The sequence below is a fragment of the Anomaloglossus baeobatrachus genome, chromosome 8 (genome assembly GCF_048569485.1).
Source record: "Anomaloglossus baeobatrachus isolate aAnoBae1 chromosome 8, aAnoBae1.hap1, whole genome shotgun sequence".
NCBI lineage: Eukaryota > Metazoa > Chordata > Amphibia > Anura > Aromobatidae > Anomaloglossus > Anomaloglossus baeobatrachus.
The window spans coordinates 25,864,341-25,878,348 of NC_134360.1; the positions used below are offsets into that span (position 1 = coordinate 25,864,341).

Here is a 14,008-nt window from a genome sequence, read left to right on the forward strand (position 1 = left end):
ACTTGTACTCGTAAGGTAGAGAAAAAGGAAAATTAATAATAAAAAAATACAACCATTGAAATATGATGTTCCATAAAGCTTTGAAGATCTTCTTGCAAATCATCTTAGACCAAGACCAAGACAAGTTTCCACGTTCCATCAATATAGACGTAGGCTACGGGGCAGATGAATGTTACACATTGTACATCACTCCGACTCCTCGGCTCTAATTCACCTGCTCAATAATAACACTCCAGCCTCTTTCCTGGAAAGGTTCTTCATAAATCTCCGCAATAAGTTCTAAGTGGCTTCCACCATTTGTGATTTGTTCAGAAGACGGCGAGTGAAGGAAACGAGAAGTTGGTAGGGTTGTGATATTCGTGTGGGGATGTAAGACCGGTCGTCTGACGTAGAAGCCATAGCGTATGATGAATATACTAGAAGCTGTGGTTGGCAGACAGTTTTTTAATGGAATATCAATGACACACGTCTATAGACTTCTAAAGCTTTTAAATAAAAGGACGGTAAATCAAACCTCAGTTGTCCTTGTTGCGAGCGGATCTACGGGCGACACTTCCATCATTTCATACCTCGACTCAGTTCGCTTTCGACGGACATGTGGATGATATATGGCCGGGAATGGCATAAGTACTGCCTTGATGGAATACGTGATTGGAAACCATAATTGTTTGGACCTTTATCAAATGACAAGACGAGACAGGGACGTAGCTATTCGAGGTGGACCAAGAACTAAGAGGAACCAATTACCCATCTGCCAATGATTTTACATTTGGTTAAGCCATTAAGTCTGACTATCCTTTTCAACAATATCACGGTTAAAACAAAGGCTGTGCTAAAATGTTATAACCTTACACTACATAGATGTTTGGGGTTTTAGTTGTTCACGTGAAGGAACATCTAATTTTTCTGTCATGTCTCCGATTTGGGACTTGATCTGGTCAGTTTCCTTCCATGCTGAAACACAGCCTGGTCGGTCTCTATCCAAGTGCTGATGGTATTTTACTTTTGCTTCAATCCTTTTGATATGTGGTTATCAGGTGTTCTCACTTGCTCATTTTCTGTGTCCTATCACATCTCGGGTGGGGCTATTTATACTCTCCATATATCACCATTCTGGCCATATTCCTATCTTGATGACCTCTAAGGCGTTCCAGCCCTGCAGCTAAGGATTTTAAGCAGAGATCAGTGTTGTTATCTCTGTATATTCTCTTTTGCCTTTCCTACACGTACTTTTTGTTTTCTATTAGGTGTTTAGGAGTTTACCCTTGTTTTCATTTATTATTTCTCCTTTGTCCATTCGTGCATGTTTTACGTTTCCACACCTTGGGTCCTTGTCTATCTCTGCACGTTTATCTTGAGTTGTAGCGTCAGTAATCTCCATTCTCATTCCTCAGGAGGTTCGAGAGACAACTTCAGGCAAACAGGTCAAATTGTGGGTTAGGGATATTCAAGTCTCTGCAACAACCATTAGAGTGTTGTGTATCTAGGGTTACTAGTCTCTACGGGAACTAGTAGGGTACAGGTTTGGCTGAAGCGAGATATACAAGCTCTTTACCAGTGTTGCAATATGTACATCTAATATATAAAGCTGAGTGTATGTATGTGTGTATGCCCGCTAAAGGAATCCGCACCGTCGCATTTACAATCACGAAATTTTTCACAGACACTCCATGTGACTCAGGGAACGTCAGACTATGTTTTGACAGGAAAATGTAACCCCGCGCTTTACAGTTACTCTCCAAAAAACATGGCTCCATTAAACTGAATAGAGGTGGGAGCTGGAGGCTATTAATAGCAACTGTCAGTGGTTGCTATAGGAACAAAATAAACTGTTAGTATAAGAAGCTTATGTGTGAGATAATAAGATGTCAGTGGTGAGATGGATAGAGAGGGACAGAAAAAGACAGAGACAGACAGAAACAGACCTGGAAAGAGACAGACAGAGACACAGACAAACAGACGGGGAAAGAGACCGAGAGATAGAGACAGCCCTGGAAAGAGACAGGCCGGGCACAGAGACAGGCCGGGCACAGAGACAGGCCGGGGAACAGAGACAGGCCGGGGAACAGAGACAGGCCGGGGAACAGAGACAGGCCGGGGAACAGAGACAGGCCGGGGAACAGAGACAGGCCGGGGAACAGAGACAGGCCGGGGAACAGAGACAGGCCGGGGAACAGAGACAGGCCGGGGAACAGAGACAGGCCGGGGAACAGAGACAGGCCGGGGAACAGAGACAGGCCGGGGAACAGAGACAGGCCGGGGAACAGAGACAGGCCGGGGAACAGAGACAGGCCGGGGAACAGAGACAGGCCGGGGAACGAGACAGGCCGGGGAACGAGACAGGCCGGGGAACGAGACAGGCCGGGGAACGAGACAGGCCGGGGAACGAGACAGGCCGGGGAACGACAGAAACGGGGAATGAGAGAGATGGGGAACGAGATTGACTGACAGACAGATAGAGAGAGACAGAGAGACAGACACAGAGATAGAGACACAGAGATAGAGAGAGACAGACAGAGAGACTGATACAGAGAAACTGATACAGACAGAGACAGACACACAGAGACAGATAAACTCGAAGAGAGACAGTTACTATCCTGGTCAACGCCCGGGTACTTCAGCTAGTGCATAATAAAAACATAGGACACACAACAATTTTTGAAATTTCTTCCAGTAATAATCTGGTTTTAGGAGACAATAGAAGGTTGTAACACTTGACTGCCGGAGCAAACAACATACAATTGCCTTAATTATGGTCAAAGGAGCTGTGAAGGCAGAATGGATGACGATTTTTAATTTTTAACAAAGGATATTTTAGTCAACAAACGAGAAGTAGTGTAAAGAAAAAAAATAGATGTAAAACTGCCAAATCCGACTACACGGTATTGTTTGTAGTCTGTAACCATGGGAACACAATAGGTCTGCATTAAAACTCTGCCAGAGGCCAGACTTGCACAAGAAACTCTATATGACAGATTCCAGAGAAACATCAACCTTCACCCCTTAACCCATGATCTGATGATACAATGGGGTCCACTGAATTGCTTCCATGGAAGGACTGTCGTGATGAGGAGCAAACCAGTGGTAACTAGAGTCATCACGCAGGGTCAATGCCAAGGGGGTCACGCCAGAGACAAAAATCATAAAGTTGGTGGATGTTCAAAATCCAAGCTGAGGTCAGAAACCAGAAAGAATGAGGAAGACAACACAACCAAGGACTTAAGAACAAGACAAGTAACAGAGTTAATTGACCGGAAGTGGAAGTCAGAGACTCAGGAGCTTAAAGAGCAGAGAGCCCCACTCAGGGCTCTGAGAAACCAAATAATTAACCTCATAGCTCTGGTGGCACCAAAAGTTCTGAGAACAAAATTGGATTGACGCCGTCATAAATCGCCTGGTACAAAGGCGCATCCCCACCTAGCAGCCCCAAAAGGGGCGGAAACCGGCACAGATGTCAAAGGTCGGTTACAGTACATGTCGTCTAACTTCACCATGAACAAAACTTAAATATACTTCTTTAGACAGCTCGGTTGCGCTTTTTTTGCCATACCCAGAAATGGCTGAGATGGGAACATGTAAAACACATGAACGCTTTTTTACTTACAAGGCACTGCATGGCGATAAAGATTATCTCGGATTATTTGCTGTAGCTCGTGATCAGGGGACGCTTTCTGGAACCTTTGGTTTAGATAATGCCTTAGGTCCTTGTTCAGTCGACTTCCTAAAAAAATAAATAAAATGGTGCGGGTTATTCACTAAAATAATGAAATTGCCAAAAAGAATTATGTACATAAGCAAACATCTGTGAAATACATCTACCATATACAACTTTAGATATGAGGGTCTATCAGACAAAAACGTACATACAAATGGTTTTGTATAAAGTTGGTAAAATAATAAAAGAATTTATGAATAGTCTTTACTTAAAACTATAGATTTTATAGAATCATGGGCAAGGAAGATATTTGCCTTTTTAAACTTACCGCTGAGTACAGGTAAGCCCCCACAAACTTTGCCTTTGTCTCTCTACAGAAAGTGGGGGCAGGTTTTTGTCTCTACAGTAAGTGGGGCGCAGGTCTTTGCCTCTCTACAGGAAGTGGGGGCAGGTCTTTGCCTCTCTACAGGAAGTGGGGGCAGGTCTTTGTCTCTCTACAGGAAGTGGAGGCAGGTCTTTGTCTCTCTACAGGAAGTGGAGGCAGGTCTTTGTCTCTCTACAGGAAGTGGAGGCAGGTCTTTCTCTCTCTACAGGAAGTGGAGGCAGGTCTTTCTCTCTCTACAGGAAGTGGAGGCAGGTCTTTCTCTCCCTACAGGAAGTGGTGGCAGGTCTTAGTCTCTCTACAGGAAGTGGTGCATGTCTTAGTTTCTCTACAGGAAGTGGTGCATGTCTTAGTCTCTCTTAAGGATGTGGGGCATGTCTTAGTCTCTCTACAGGAAGTGGGGCATGTCTTAGTTTCTCTACAGGAAGTGGGGCATGTCTTAGTTTCTCTACAGGAAGTGGGGCATGTCTTAGTTTCTCTACAGGAAGTGGGGCATGTTTTAGTCTCTCTACAGGAAGTGGTCACGGGTCTACATCTCTCCTTACAGGAAGTGGGTGTGGGTTTTTGTCTCTATCTCTACAGGAAGTGGGTGTCTGACTTGCTTTCTCTTTACAGGAAGTGGGGGTGGATCTTTGTCTATATTTAAAGGAAGTGGAGATGGGTCTTTATCTCTCTCTACAGGAAGTGGGGATAAGTCTGTCTCGCTCTACAGGAAGTTATGGCTGGTCTTTGTTTCTCTACAGAAAGTGGTGTGCTATGTTTTTCTACAACAAGTGAGACTTTTTTGTCCCTCTACAAGAAATTAAATCTTCTGGGTGGGCCTTTTTATTTCTATAGGAAGGGAGGAAGGACTTTGTATCTTTAGAGGAAATTGCGTTTTTGTCTCTGTATTCTATCTGTATGCAGTTTGACAGGCAGGGGCAGAAAGTCCGTAATTGGTTTAGGGCATTAATGCTGTCAGAGATTATCAGGAGCTATGCATGCTGATGAGGGAAAAGGAAGTTCCGGCACATAAAGTGCTGGGAAAATGCTGATAACAAAATGACAGGATGTACAGCATGAAAATTGGGACAGCTGCTGGATATATTTGTCTAGCATTTTTAACTTGTAAAGATGGAGGGCAGAAAGACCATGCGTATATGCTGGTATTTGGTAAAATGATGCATACGCTTTAAAATTTGGCTACTTGTAGCCAAGAAGATAGATAAGTATAGTTGAAATTGAAGTTAATGGGAGCAATATAAATAAATATGCAGCAAGCTCTTCCCAGCAGCTCCTATCGGGAAACGTTGCGGAAGTCTTGCATACTCTTTACCGCGAGTCCAGGTGATGCCATATACTATGCCTATACTACGGCTCAAGCTGCGCTAAATACCCTGGTTCAAGCAGAATAGTTCAATGTAAAATAGTGTCTTGAAAAAATCTTTGGGAGGAGGAAAATTGGAACAACTGGACCCTTTAATTACAATGCACCAGGCAGAAAGAAGGTCTTAAAAGCACCGGGAACATTGCAATTTACCAAGAGAGGGATGAACTTGCTGCGGGAAGGAAAAGTTACACATCCAATGCTGCAAGTTCAGCAAATAAAACGGTACAATATCAGTGCGAGGTAATGTTCCCGCTATGTATGAACATCTATAATGGGAAGCTGCTGATGACACTGTTGTAGAGCATGCAATTTGTAGAAAATTAGTTTATCTACTGAAACAATGATTTGTTAAGCAGAATAAAAATGCAATGTATTCTGTGGTATTAATACCTCCCTGTTTGGTCATAAAAACACAACGTAAAAAAAATAAATTAAAAAAAAATAAAAATCAGAATTTAAAGGGGTCGTCCTCCTTTTACTACTCTCATCAGATGGGAAAAGTTTCTCTCTCTATAGCACCGCCACAGGACAAATGAAATATTACATGGTCAACAATGAAATCACTGGTGTGTAGTGTACATACATTTTTGGTCCTCCAGAGCCTGTCCCGGCTAAATAATTAAGGATTCAAAAGTTTAAAACCAATATCCATCCCTTTAAGTAATTTCACTTCTTTACATTACAGCTGTCACAATGTGTCTGTAGGAAAGCAGGGGACAGGAGCTCCTATGCTGTCGCTCACACTAGGAGTCCCTAGGCTATCCCTAACCTCAAGGTTACCCCTAATGGTGGAGATGCTCGAGTCTTGAGACTGGCTATGCTCCTAACTAGAACTAATCTGAATCCCCTCCTACCAGGGAAGGGACAGGAGTGAGATGGAAACACAGATAATAACAGACAGGGGAAAACTAAAACTCTGATACACTGCAAACTCAAGTGAGAGACTCAGGAGAAAAGCAAGATCAGGAAGGCAGCAACAAGAAGACTCCACAACCACACACAGCAACTAAGTACTACAACCCCCAGTTAGTCTGGAACACCTTACCAGACCAGCTAAGATAAACTATAGCTAGCATAGAAGGAAGAATCTGGCCAGCATATATAGGAGGGGAGTAGATGTGATTGGCTTCCCCACAACATGTGATCAAAGGAGACTAACAAGCAGATCAGCAGAGATTAACTCTTACTAGCCTGACTATGAACTACCAATCTGTAGGTCGACTCCCAAGTCTCCCTGCGCTGATCACAGACACCAGAAAAGTTATTAGGCAGAGTGTCAGAATCTGTAATCTGAACAGATCCCGACGCCACCATCAGTCAGCCATGTGTATAAAAACCTCCGTGTGACAACAGGATCCAGTAGAGTGAGTATTTCCTTTTAAGATTTATTTAGGCAGGTCAATTTCAGCTTAGGTGTTCGACTATATACATATAGATTGAAGCTTGTTTACTGGCCCATTCTTAAGGGCCGACAATAACCTCATGGGGTAAGCTGATAGTTTATTTTATTTATTGGGTAAACTTCAGGTGTGGACATGCTATTTGTGTAACCTGTGCGGTTGCACAAGGGACCAAAAAGTTAAGGGGACAACTTAGGCAAGGAGCACACGCTTCAAAGCTCTTTGCTATAGAGCTTGTAAGCGCTGTGCTGCAGTTGGGAGGATTGCTGGTCAGCTTCGTGTTTCTTCAGTGTTGTAGAGGCAAAGTTGACTTTGCAGAATGAGCGGGAGCACAGTTCAGGTCAAAGTTTGCATTATAATAATTAATAATAATTTTATTCATTTATATAGCGCTATTAATTCCACAGCGCTTTACATACATTTGCAACACTGTCCCCATTGGGGCTCACAATCTAGAGTCCCTATCTGTATGTCTTTGGAGTGTGGGAGGAAACCGGAGTACCCGGAGGAAACCCACGCAAACACGGGGAGAACATACAAACTCCTTGCAGATGGTGTCCTTGGTGGGATTTGAACCCAGGACCCCAGCGCTGCAAGGCTGCAGTGCTAACCACTGAGCCACATCTCCTTGAAAAAAAAAAGTTTCAACTGATTTGAAACTTAACACTAGAAGTCCCAGAGAGGGGTCATTTAACATTTCTACCTTTGGAACCCAGAGACGGGTCGAATGACCTGAAGGATTTTAGCTAACATCCTATAATCACCGTCTTTTGTTCTGTAATTAAGGCCATTACTGTCGCACCACAGGAGGTTGTTGTTTTCCATTGAGTTTAGCCATTTAGTTTCTAGTTAGTTCTATTCAGTTTGGACTAAGTGTACCGTCTCACTAAACGACGTACCAGCGATCCTGACCACGATATGACCTGGTCAGGATCGCTGGTGCGTCGCTACATGGTCGTTGGTGAGCTGTCAATCAGGCAGATCTCACCAGCGACCATTGACCAGCCACCAGCCCGCAGCGACTCGTGGAAACGATGCTGCGCTTGGTAACTAAGGTAAATATCGGGTAACTAAGCAAAATGCTTTGCTTGGTTACCCGATATTTACCCTGGTTACCAGCACACACCGCTTAGCGCTGGCTCCTTGCACTCGTAGCCAGGGTACACTTCGGGTTACTAAGCGAAGCGCTTCGCTTAGTTACCCGCTGTGTACTCTGGCTTCGTGTGCAGGGAGCAGGGAGCCGGCACTGGCAGCCTGAGAGCGGCGGACGCTAGTAACCAAGGTAAATATCGGGTAACTAAGCTAAGTTCTTCTCTTAGTTACCCGATGTGTACCTTGGTTACCAGCGTCCGCAGCTTCCAGACGCCGGCTCCCTGCACATTCAGATCATTGCTCTCTCGCTGTCAAACACAGCGATGTGTGCTTCACAGCGGGAGAGCAACGAGCAAAAAATGAACCAGCACTGTGTGTAACGAGCAGCGATTTCACAGCAGGAGCCAGATCTCTGCTTAGTGTCACAGACAGCGAGATCACTAATGAGGTCACTGGTGCGTCACAAAAACCGTGACTCAGCAGCGATCTCGCTATGTGAGAAGAACCCCTAAGGGTGATTTGACCCTCTTCCGGGACTTCAGGGGGGAGCTCGAAATTTCTGGAACTTCTAGTGTTAAGGAATACTCGCTCGGGTGCAGAGACAGAAAGGACGTCAGATAGTTGAGATTCCTATTCGAGCTCACTTTTAAAAACATATCTTATACAATCTGGAAACAAAGACTGAAACTAGATCTTGTTCCAAAGAAAAGCTTTTTACCAAGAACCAAAACTCTGATGACTTTTTATCTTTTCTTTGTCTTTGAAGATATAAAAGCACAATGGAATTGTTAAAAAGTATAATATTGCAAGTATATCATTCCTTCTTTCAATGTTGCCAAGATAGACAAAAGAGAAAATGTTCACCAAGACAAGAAAATGCAAGATCACTGTCATGAGTGATGTGATCTTTGGGGGATTTGGGATCAGAAGGTCATAACGTATAGTTGACCACAGATCCGCTTTAGTGCCCACTTTGAGCATATTTAATTCCATCTGGTACTGAAGAGGTTAATTTCTATCCAGAAGTGATCAAACAGCTAGTTCAGTAACTTCAGCTGCAAACACTCCCTTCTGCTATAAACATCCGCTCCTAACTCCTTCCCATGCCGGCTATAGCTCATACCTATGCTGTACACTTTGAAGGAGCTTTTCTTTGGAGAAGCTGAAGTGTTGATTCTGCTGCAGCTGACAAGTTCCTGCTGGAAAAGCCGTGGAGTGTTATTTGTTGTCTTTTCTACCTCTTGATCTTACCTTCCTTGTGTTGTCATATTGCAGTGGTGAGACTAGCATCTTGCTGGCCTTCACTAATCAAGGTAGGTTCAGGGCCAGCGAGGGACTAGGCACTTGATCGGCACACGGGGGAAAGGGACCGTCTAGGGACATTAGGGAGTGCATAGATCATCCTTTGGTTAATGTTAGGAGGTGACCTAGTTCCCCTCTACCTAACGCCAGGGCCTTCCATTGTATTGCTACCCTGGTGTTCCCTTTGTATTGCGCCGCTCACTGGGAGTCCTCTCATACCTGATACCTGTAGTCACATCATGACAATCACGTTAAAAGTAGGGCAGTAATAATTTTCTAAAACCCAGGAGCATATAGGGAAAATAAGAACCCAATAACAAAAATAAAAATGGGTGCCCTGGCACTGGTTTATTCAAAAAGATTACCCTTTGTAGACAGGACAAGCTGAGCTTTTGACTTTATCCTTCCATGATCGGGAGGTTAGGGCATGTGAAATTACTTTGTAAATCTCAAAAGTTTTGGTCTCCAAGCTTACAAATTTGGAAAGTATATACATAATAGGTGTCACGCAGTGACTACTGGGGTTCTGCCAGGTACACAGGAACCCCCAAAAGCACTTCAACACACAGGGTACATGATACAATGGTGGGCCCTGGCGCTAGCGGAAGAGGAGCAGGGTCACCTCCTAAACTCACCTGAGGCTGATCCCTGCACCCCTTAACGTCCCTATATGGGTTCTTTCACCCTGTCGCCAATCACATGCCTATCCCCCCGGGCTTAGCCCTGTATAGTGCGCAGGGCAGCGGGAACGCTAGTCCCACTCTAGGTTAAAGACAGAGAGAGGATTAGACAGACAAGGGTAAAATAAGCAGCAATCAATCATACAAAGCACTCCAAACAACATGAGGTAAAAATGAGGAATGGACCAGGGGGGAAAATCCCAAAAGGAAAGGAAGGGAAAAACTCAACACAGCTTTCATACAACAAATGTTCTCTGAATGTTTTCCTGATCCTCATCTCACAGGTTCCCTCTAGAGACAAGCAAAGCAGAAACGATCACCAATGATTGACTGGGCTAGGAGCGAGGTCTTTATAGCAGAGTTAATTAGCAATAGAGAACAGCTGGCTATATCTTTCATTCAGAGTACAGGAGACCAGAGGATCTACTTAATACTAGCAGCACTGGATAAAGGAGAATCTGCACAACCAGCAGTATTCACCTGAGCAAATGTGTATAAAGCCCTTCTCTGTGATCTCCTCACACCAGAAATAGCAGGGACCACTCTCAGATGTGGCACTCTCGTGACAATAGGTGAGGGAAGGGGCCCTTCAAAGATTTTGCCTTGGAACACAGGATCGTCAAGGACATAAATGTACAATCTATGTTATAATAATGAATGTGTACAGAACTTATGCAAGAATTTTCTCTACATTTGCCACTGTTGTCTGGATATCTTCCTGGTCCACAGCTCCCAGGTTCCCTCTGCAAGCAAGCAAAGCAGATACTATCACCAGTGGTTACCTGGGCTAAGAGGGAAGTCTTTATAGCAAAGCTGATTAGCAATGGAGAACAGCTGGCTATATCTTTCATTCTGAGTTCAGGAGATTAGAAGATCAACCTAACCCTAGAAGCACTGGATAAAGGAGAATCTGCACAACCAGCAGTATTAATCTGAGCAAGTGTGTATGAAGCCCTGCGCAGTGATCTCCTGACACCAGAAATAGAGGTGACCACTCTCTGACCTGGTACCTTTGTGACATTGTGTGAGGGAATGGGCCCATTACAGATTTTGCCTTGGAACCCAGGATCGTCAAGGACATAAATGTACAATCTATTTTATAATGATGAATGTGTACAGAACTTATGCAAGAATTTCCTCTACATTTGCCACTGGTGTCTTGATATCTTCCTGGTCCACAGCTCCCAGGTTCCCTCTACAAGCAAGCAAAGCAGACACTATCACCAATGGTTACCTGGGCTAGGAGGGAAGGCTTTATAGCAAAGCTAATTAGCAATAGAGAACAGCTGGCTACAGCTTTCATTCTGAGTTCAGGATATTAGAAGATCAACTTAACCCTAGCAGCACTGGATAAACCAGAATCTGCACAACCAGCAGTATTAATCTGAGCAAGTGTGTATGAAGCCCTGCGCAGTGATCTCCTGACACCAGAAATAGAGGGGACCACTCTCCGACCTGGTACCTTTGTGACATTGTGTGACGGAATGGGCCCATTACAGATTTTGTCTTGGAACCCAGGATCGTCAAGGACATAAATGTACAATCTATTTTATAATAATGAATGTGTACAGAACTTATGCAAGAATTGTCTCTACATTTGCCACTGGTGTCTTGATAGCTTCCTGGTCCACAGCTCTCAGGTTCCCTCTACAAGCAAGCAAAGCAGACACTATCACCAATGGTTACCTGGGCTAGGAGGGAAGGCTTTATAGCAAAGCCAATTAGCAATAGAGAACAGCTGTCTACAGCTTTCATTCTGAGTTCAGGAGATTAGAAGATCAACTTAACCCTAGCAGCACTGGATAAAGGAGAATCTGCACAACCAGCAGTATTAATCTGAGCACGTGTGTATGAAACCCTGCGCAGTGATCTCCTGAAACCAGAAATAGAGGGGACCACTCTCTGACCTGGTACCTTTGTGACATTGTGTGAGGGAATGGGCCATTACAGATTTTGCCTTGGAACCCAGGATCGTCAAGGACATAAATGTACAATCTATATTATAATAATGAATTTGTAAAGAAATTATGCAATATTTGTCACAAATACATTCTAACCCTTAATGAGCCGCAGGAATTGTGGAACTTTAACGCCAATGTTTGATATATGCCAATGCTGTACAGTCACAACAATCATGGCATTGGCTTTTTACAAGGATCATCCACCGGGTCTCTGTTCTTTTATAGAAACCAATGTGCACTGCTCTTTAAAAAGCTTTAATAATGCCCTGCTTTCATGTGGATTATAGATCTATTTTATTAATAGAGCCCGGCTCTCCTTGCGGTAACCTTTACTCAGCCCTGCTCCACGTCTTTTATACAATGCCGCATTAACGAGGGGGAAAAAAAAATCTGTTCTTTACCAATTTATCTACAACCTCATTAAAGATCACAAAATACCTACAGAAATAGGATTCCGGCTTTTTTCCAATGATCATGCATTACCTAAGTGAGGAGCCGCTATAACCAGATAATGGTTTGATTACCGCATACATAGAAGAGCTCGGTAATATCATTAGGGAAATATTATTTGTGACCTTAATGGCATTCATGGAGGAGGTTTGTGAAACTGACCTAAGATTGTAAAACGCGTGTCAAATTATGGAAATGCGTTCTGCTGGGTGTAATTGAGTGAAACCGATGTCTCTCGGGAATAAGACAATGCTTTCGGAAGGAATTTACATATTTTCAGTGTTTGCTGAATTTTAAAGTTATATTTACCAATGCAAAAGTAGCCTATGAGAAATGTTCAGAATTCGGTTTTCATATGTAATAGCCAGAATATCTACAGAGATTCGCTCTGTCCTGGTCCGGCATCGAGCCCGGTGATCCTGAGCACTCTGCACTTCTACGGTTGGAGTCCTCAACCAGGCATCTTGGGCGTCTATGGCATTTACTAGACCACAAAATGTTGACCCATCATGGCCCAACGCGTTTCATGACATCACATGAGGCCTTGTAAACACTAGAGTTGCTGAGGATGCCGGACGTAAAAGCGAAGACTGCCACGGAGGACAAAATTGGACACCAGGACCAGGACAACATGAATCTTTTTGCTCCACTTTGGCAATAGGAAATTCTTCCCATTAACAAAATATTCCGGCAAAATGGATGGACCATGTTGTACTTTGCAGAGGACTTTAACGGGTAATACTAGACATCGGGACTGAAAAACAGAACTTGTGTCATTCCGTACCTTCTCAATCCCAATAATAGGCATAACATAGTTTACCCCAAAGTGTTCAATATAAAGGAGTTCTACACAACACGGGCGGCACGGTGGCTCAGTGGTTGGCACTACAGTTTTGTGGTAGCTCTGTGGTTAGCACTTCAGGCTTCCAGCGTTGGGGACCTGGGTTCAAATCCCAACCAAGGACAACATCGGCAAGAAGTTTGTATGTTCTCCCCGTGTTTTACAGGGTTTCTGTCGGGTTCTCCGGTTTCCTCCCACACTCCAAAGACATTCTGATAGGGACGTTAGATTGTGAGCCCCGATGCGGACAGGGTTGCTCATGTATGTAAAGCGCTATGGAATTAATGGCGCTATATAAGTGAATAAGTATTATTTATTGTTACAACTCAGAACTTCTTAAATACTACATTCCCGCTCGTCAAATAGAAATAAACTACACTCACCTCCTGTATAGGTGCGGTTTCAGTGAAATCAGCAGGGGGTCTCCTGAGGCTCCCGTGACAATGTTATGACATGTGAGCCAATCAGTGGCTGCTATAGCGCTTCTCTGCTCTCAATTCCTTCAGATGAAACTTAGAGGAGGTGTGAGCACTGTTGCATGTCAGCTGCCTTTGATTGGCTACAAGGCTTCTTCGGCAAAGCAATGTCATCAGAGCCTCGGTATACACTGCACCAACATCGTTGGAATGACATCGGTTCAGGAGGTGAGTTTAGGGCACTTTTATTTTACAAATGGATAACTTAGTATTTAAGAAGGGGTTTCCCTAGTACTGGAGGGTCTTTGAAACTGGGGAATTTAACATTTATTCAGGTGGTTTAAGCCTGATCAGTGGAGGCCTCGCCATTGGGATCACTAAAATGAAGGATCCGAGCCCTTTGTTATTCCTCATAGCATGACCATAGTGGAGCATGTGCCCTGACCATTCAACGGGATGG

General features: G+C 43.9%; 1 protein-coding gene across 9 annotated transcripts in view; it reads right to left on the reverse strand.

The window, feature by feature from the left end:
* Positions 1–14,008, reverse strand: part of MAGI1 (membrane associated guanylate kinase, WW and PDZ domain containing 1) — a 713,270-nt gene that overhangs the window by 374,601 nt on the left and 324,661 nt on the right. For all 9 annotated transcript variants that reach the window (XM_075321385.1, XM_075321383.1, XM_075321384.1 and 6 more), the window contains exon 2: positions 3,605–3,721. In XM_075321385.1, the coding sequence (XP_075177500.1) occupies positions 3,605–3,721 (117 nt within the window). The remainder of the gene's footprint in view (positions 1–3,604; positions 3,722–14,008) is intronic.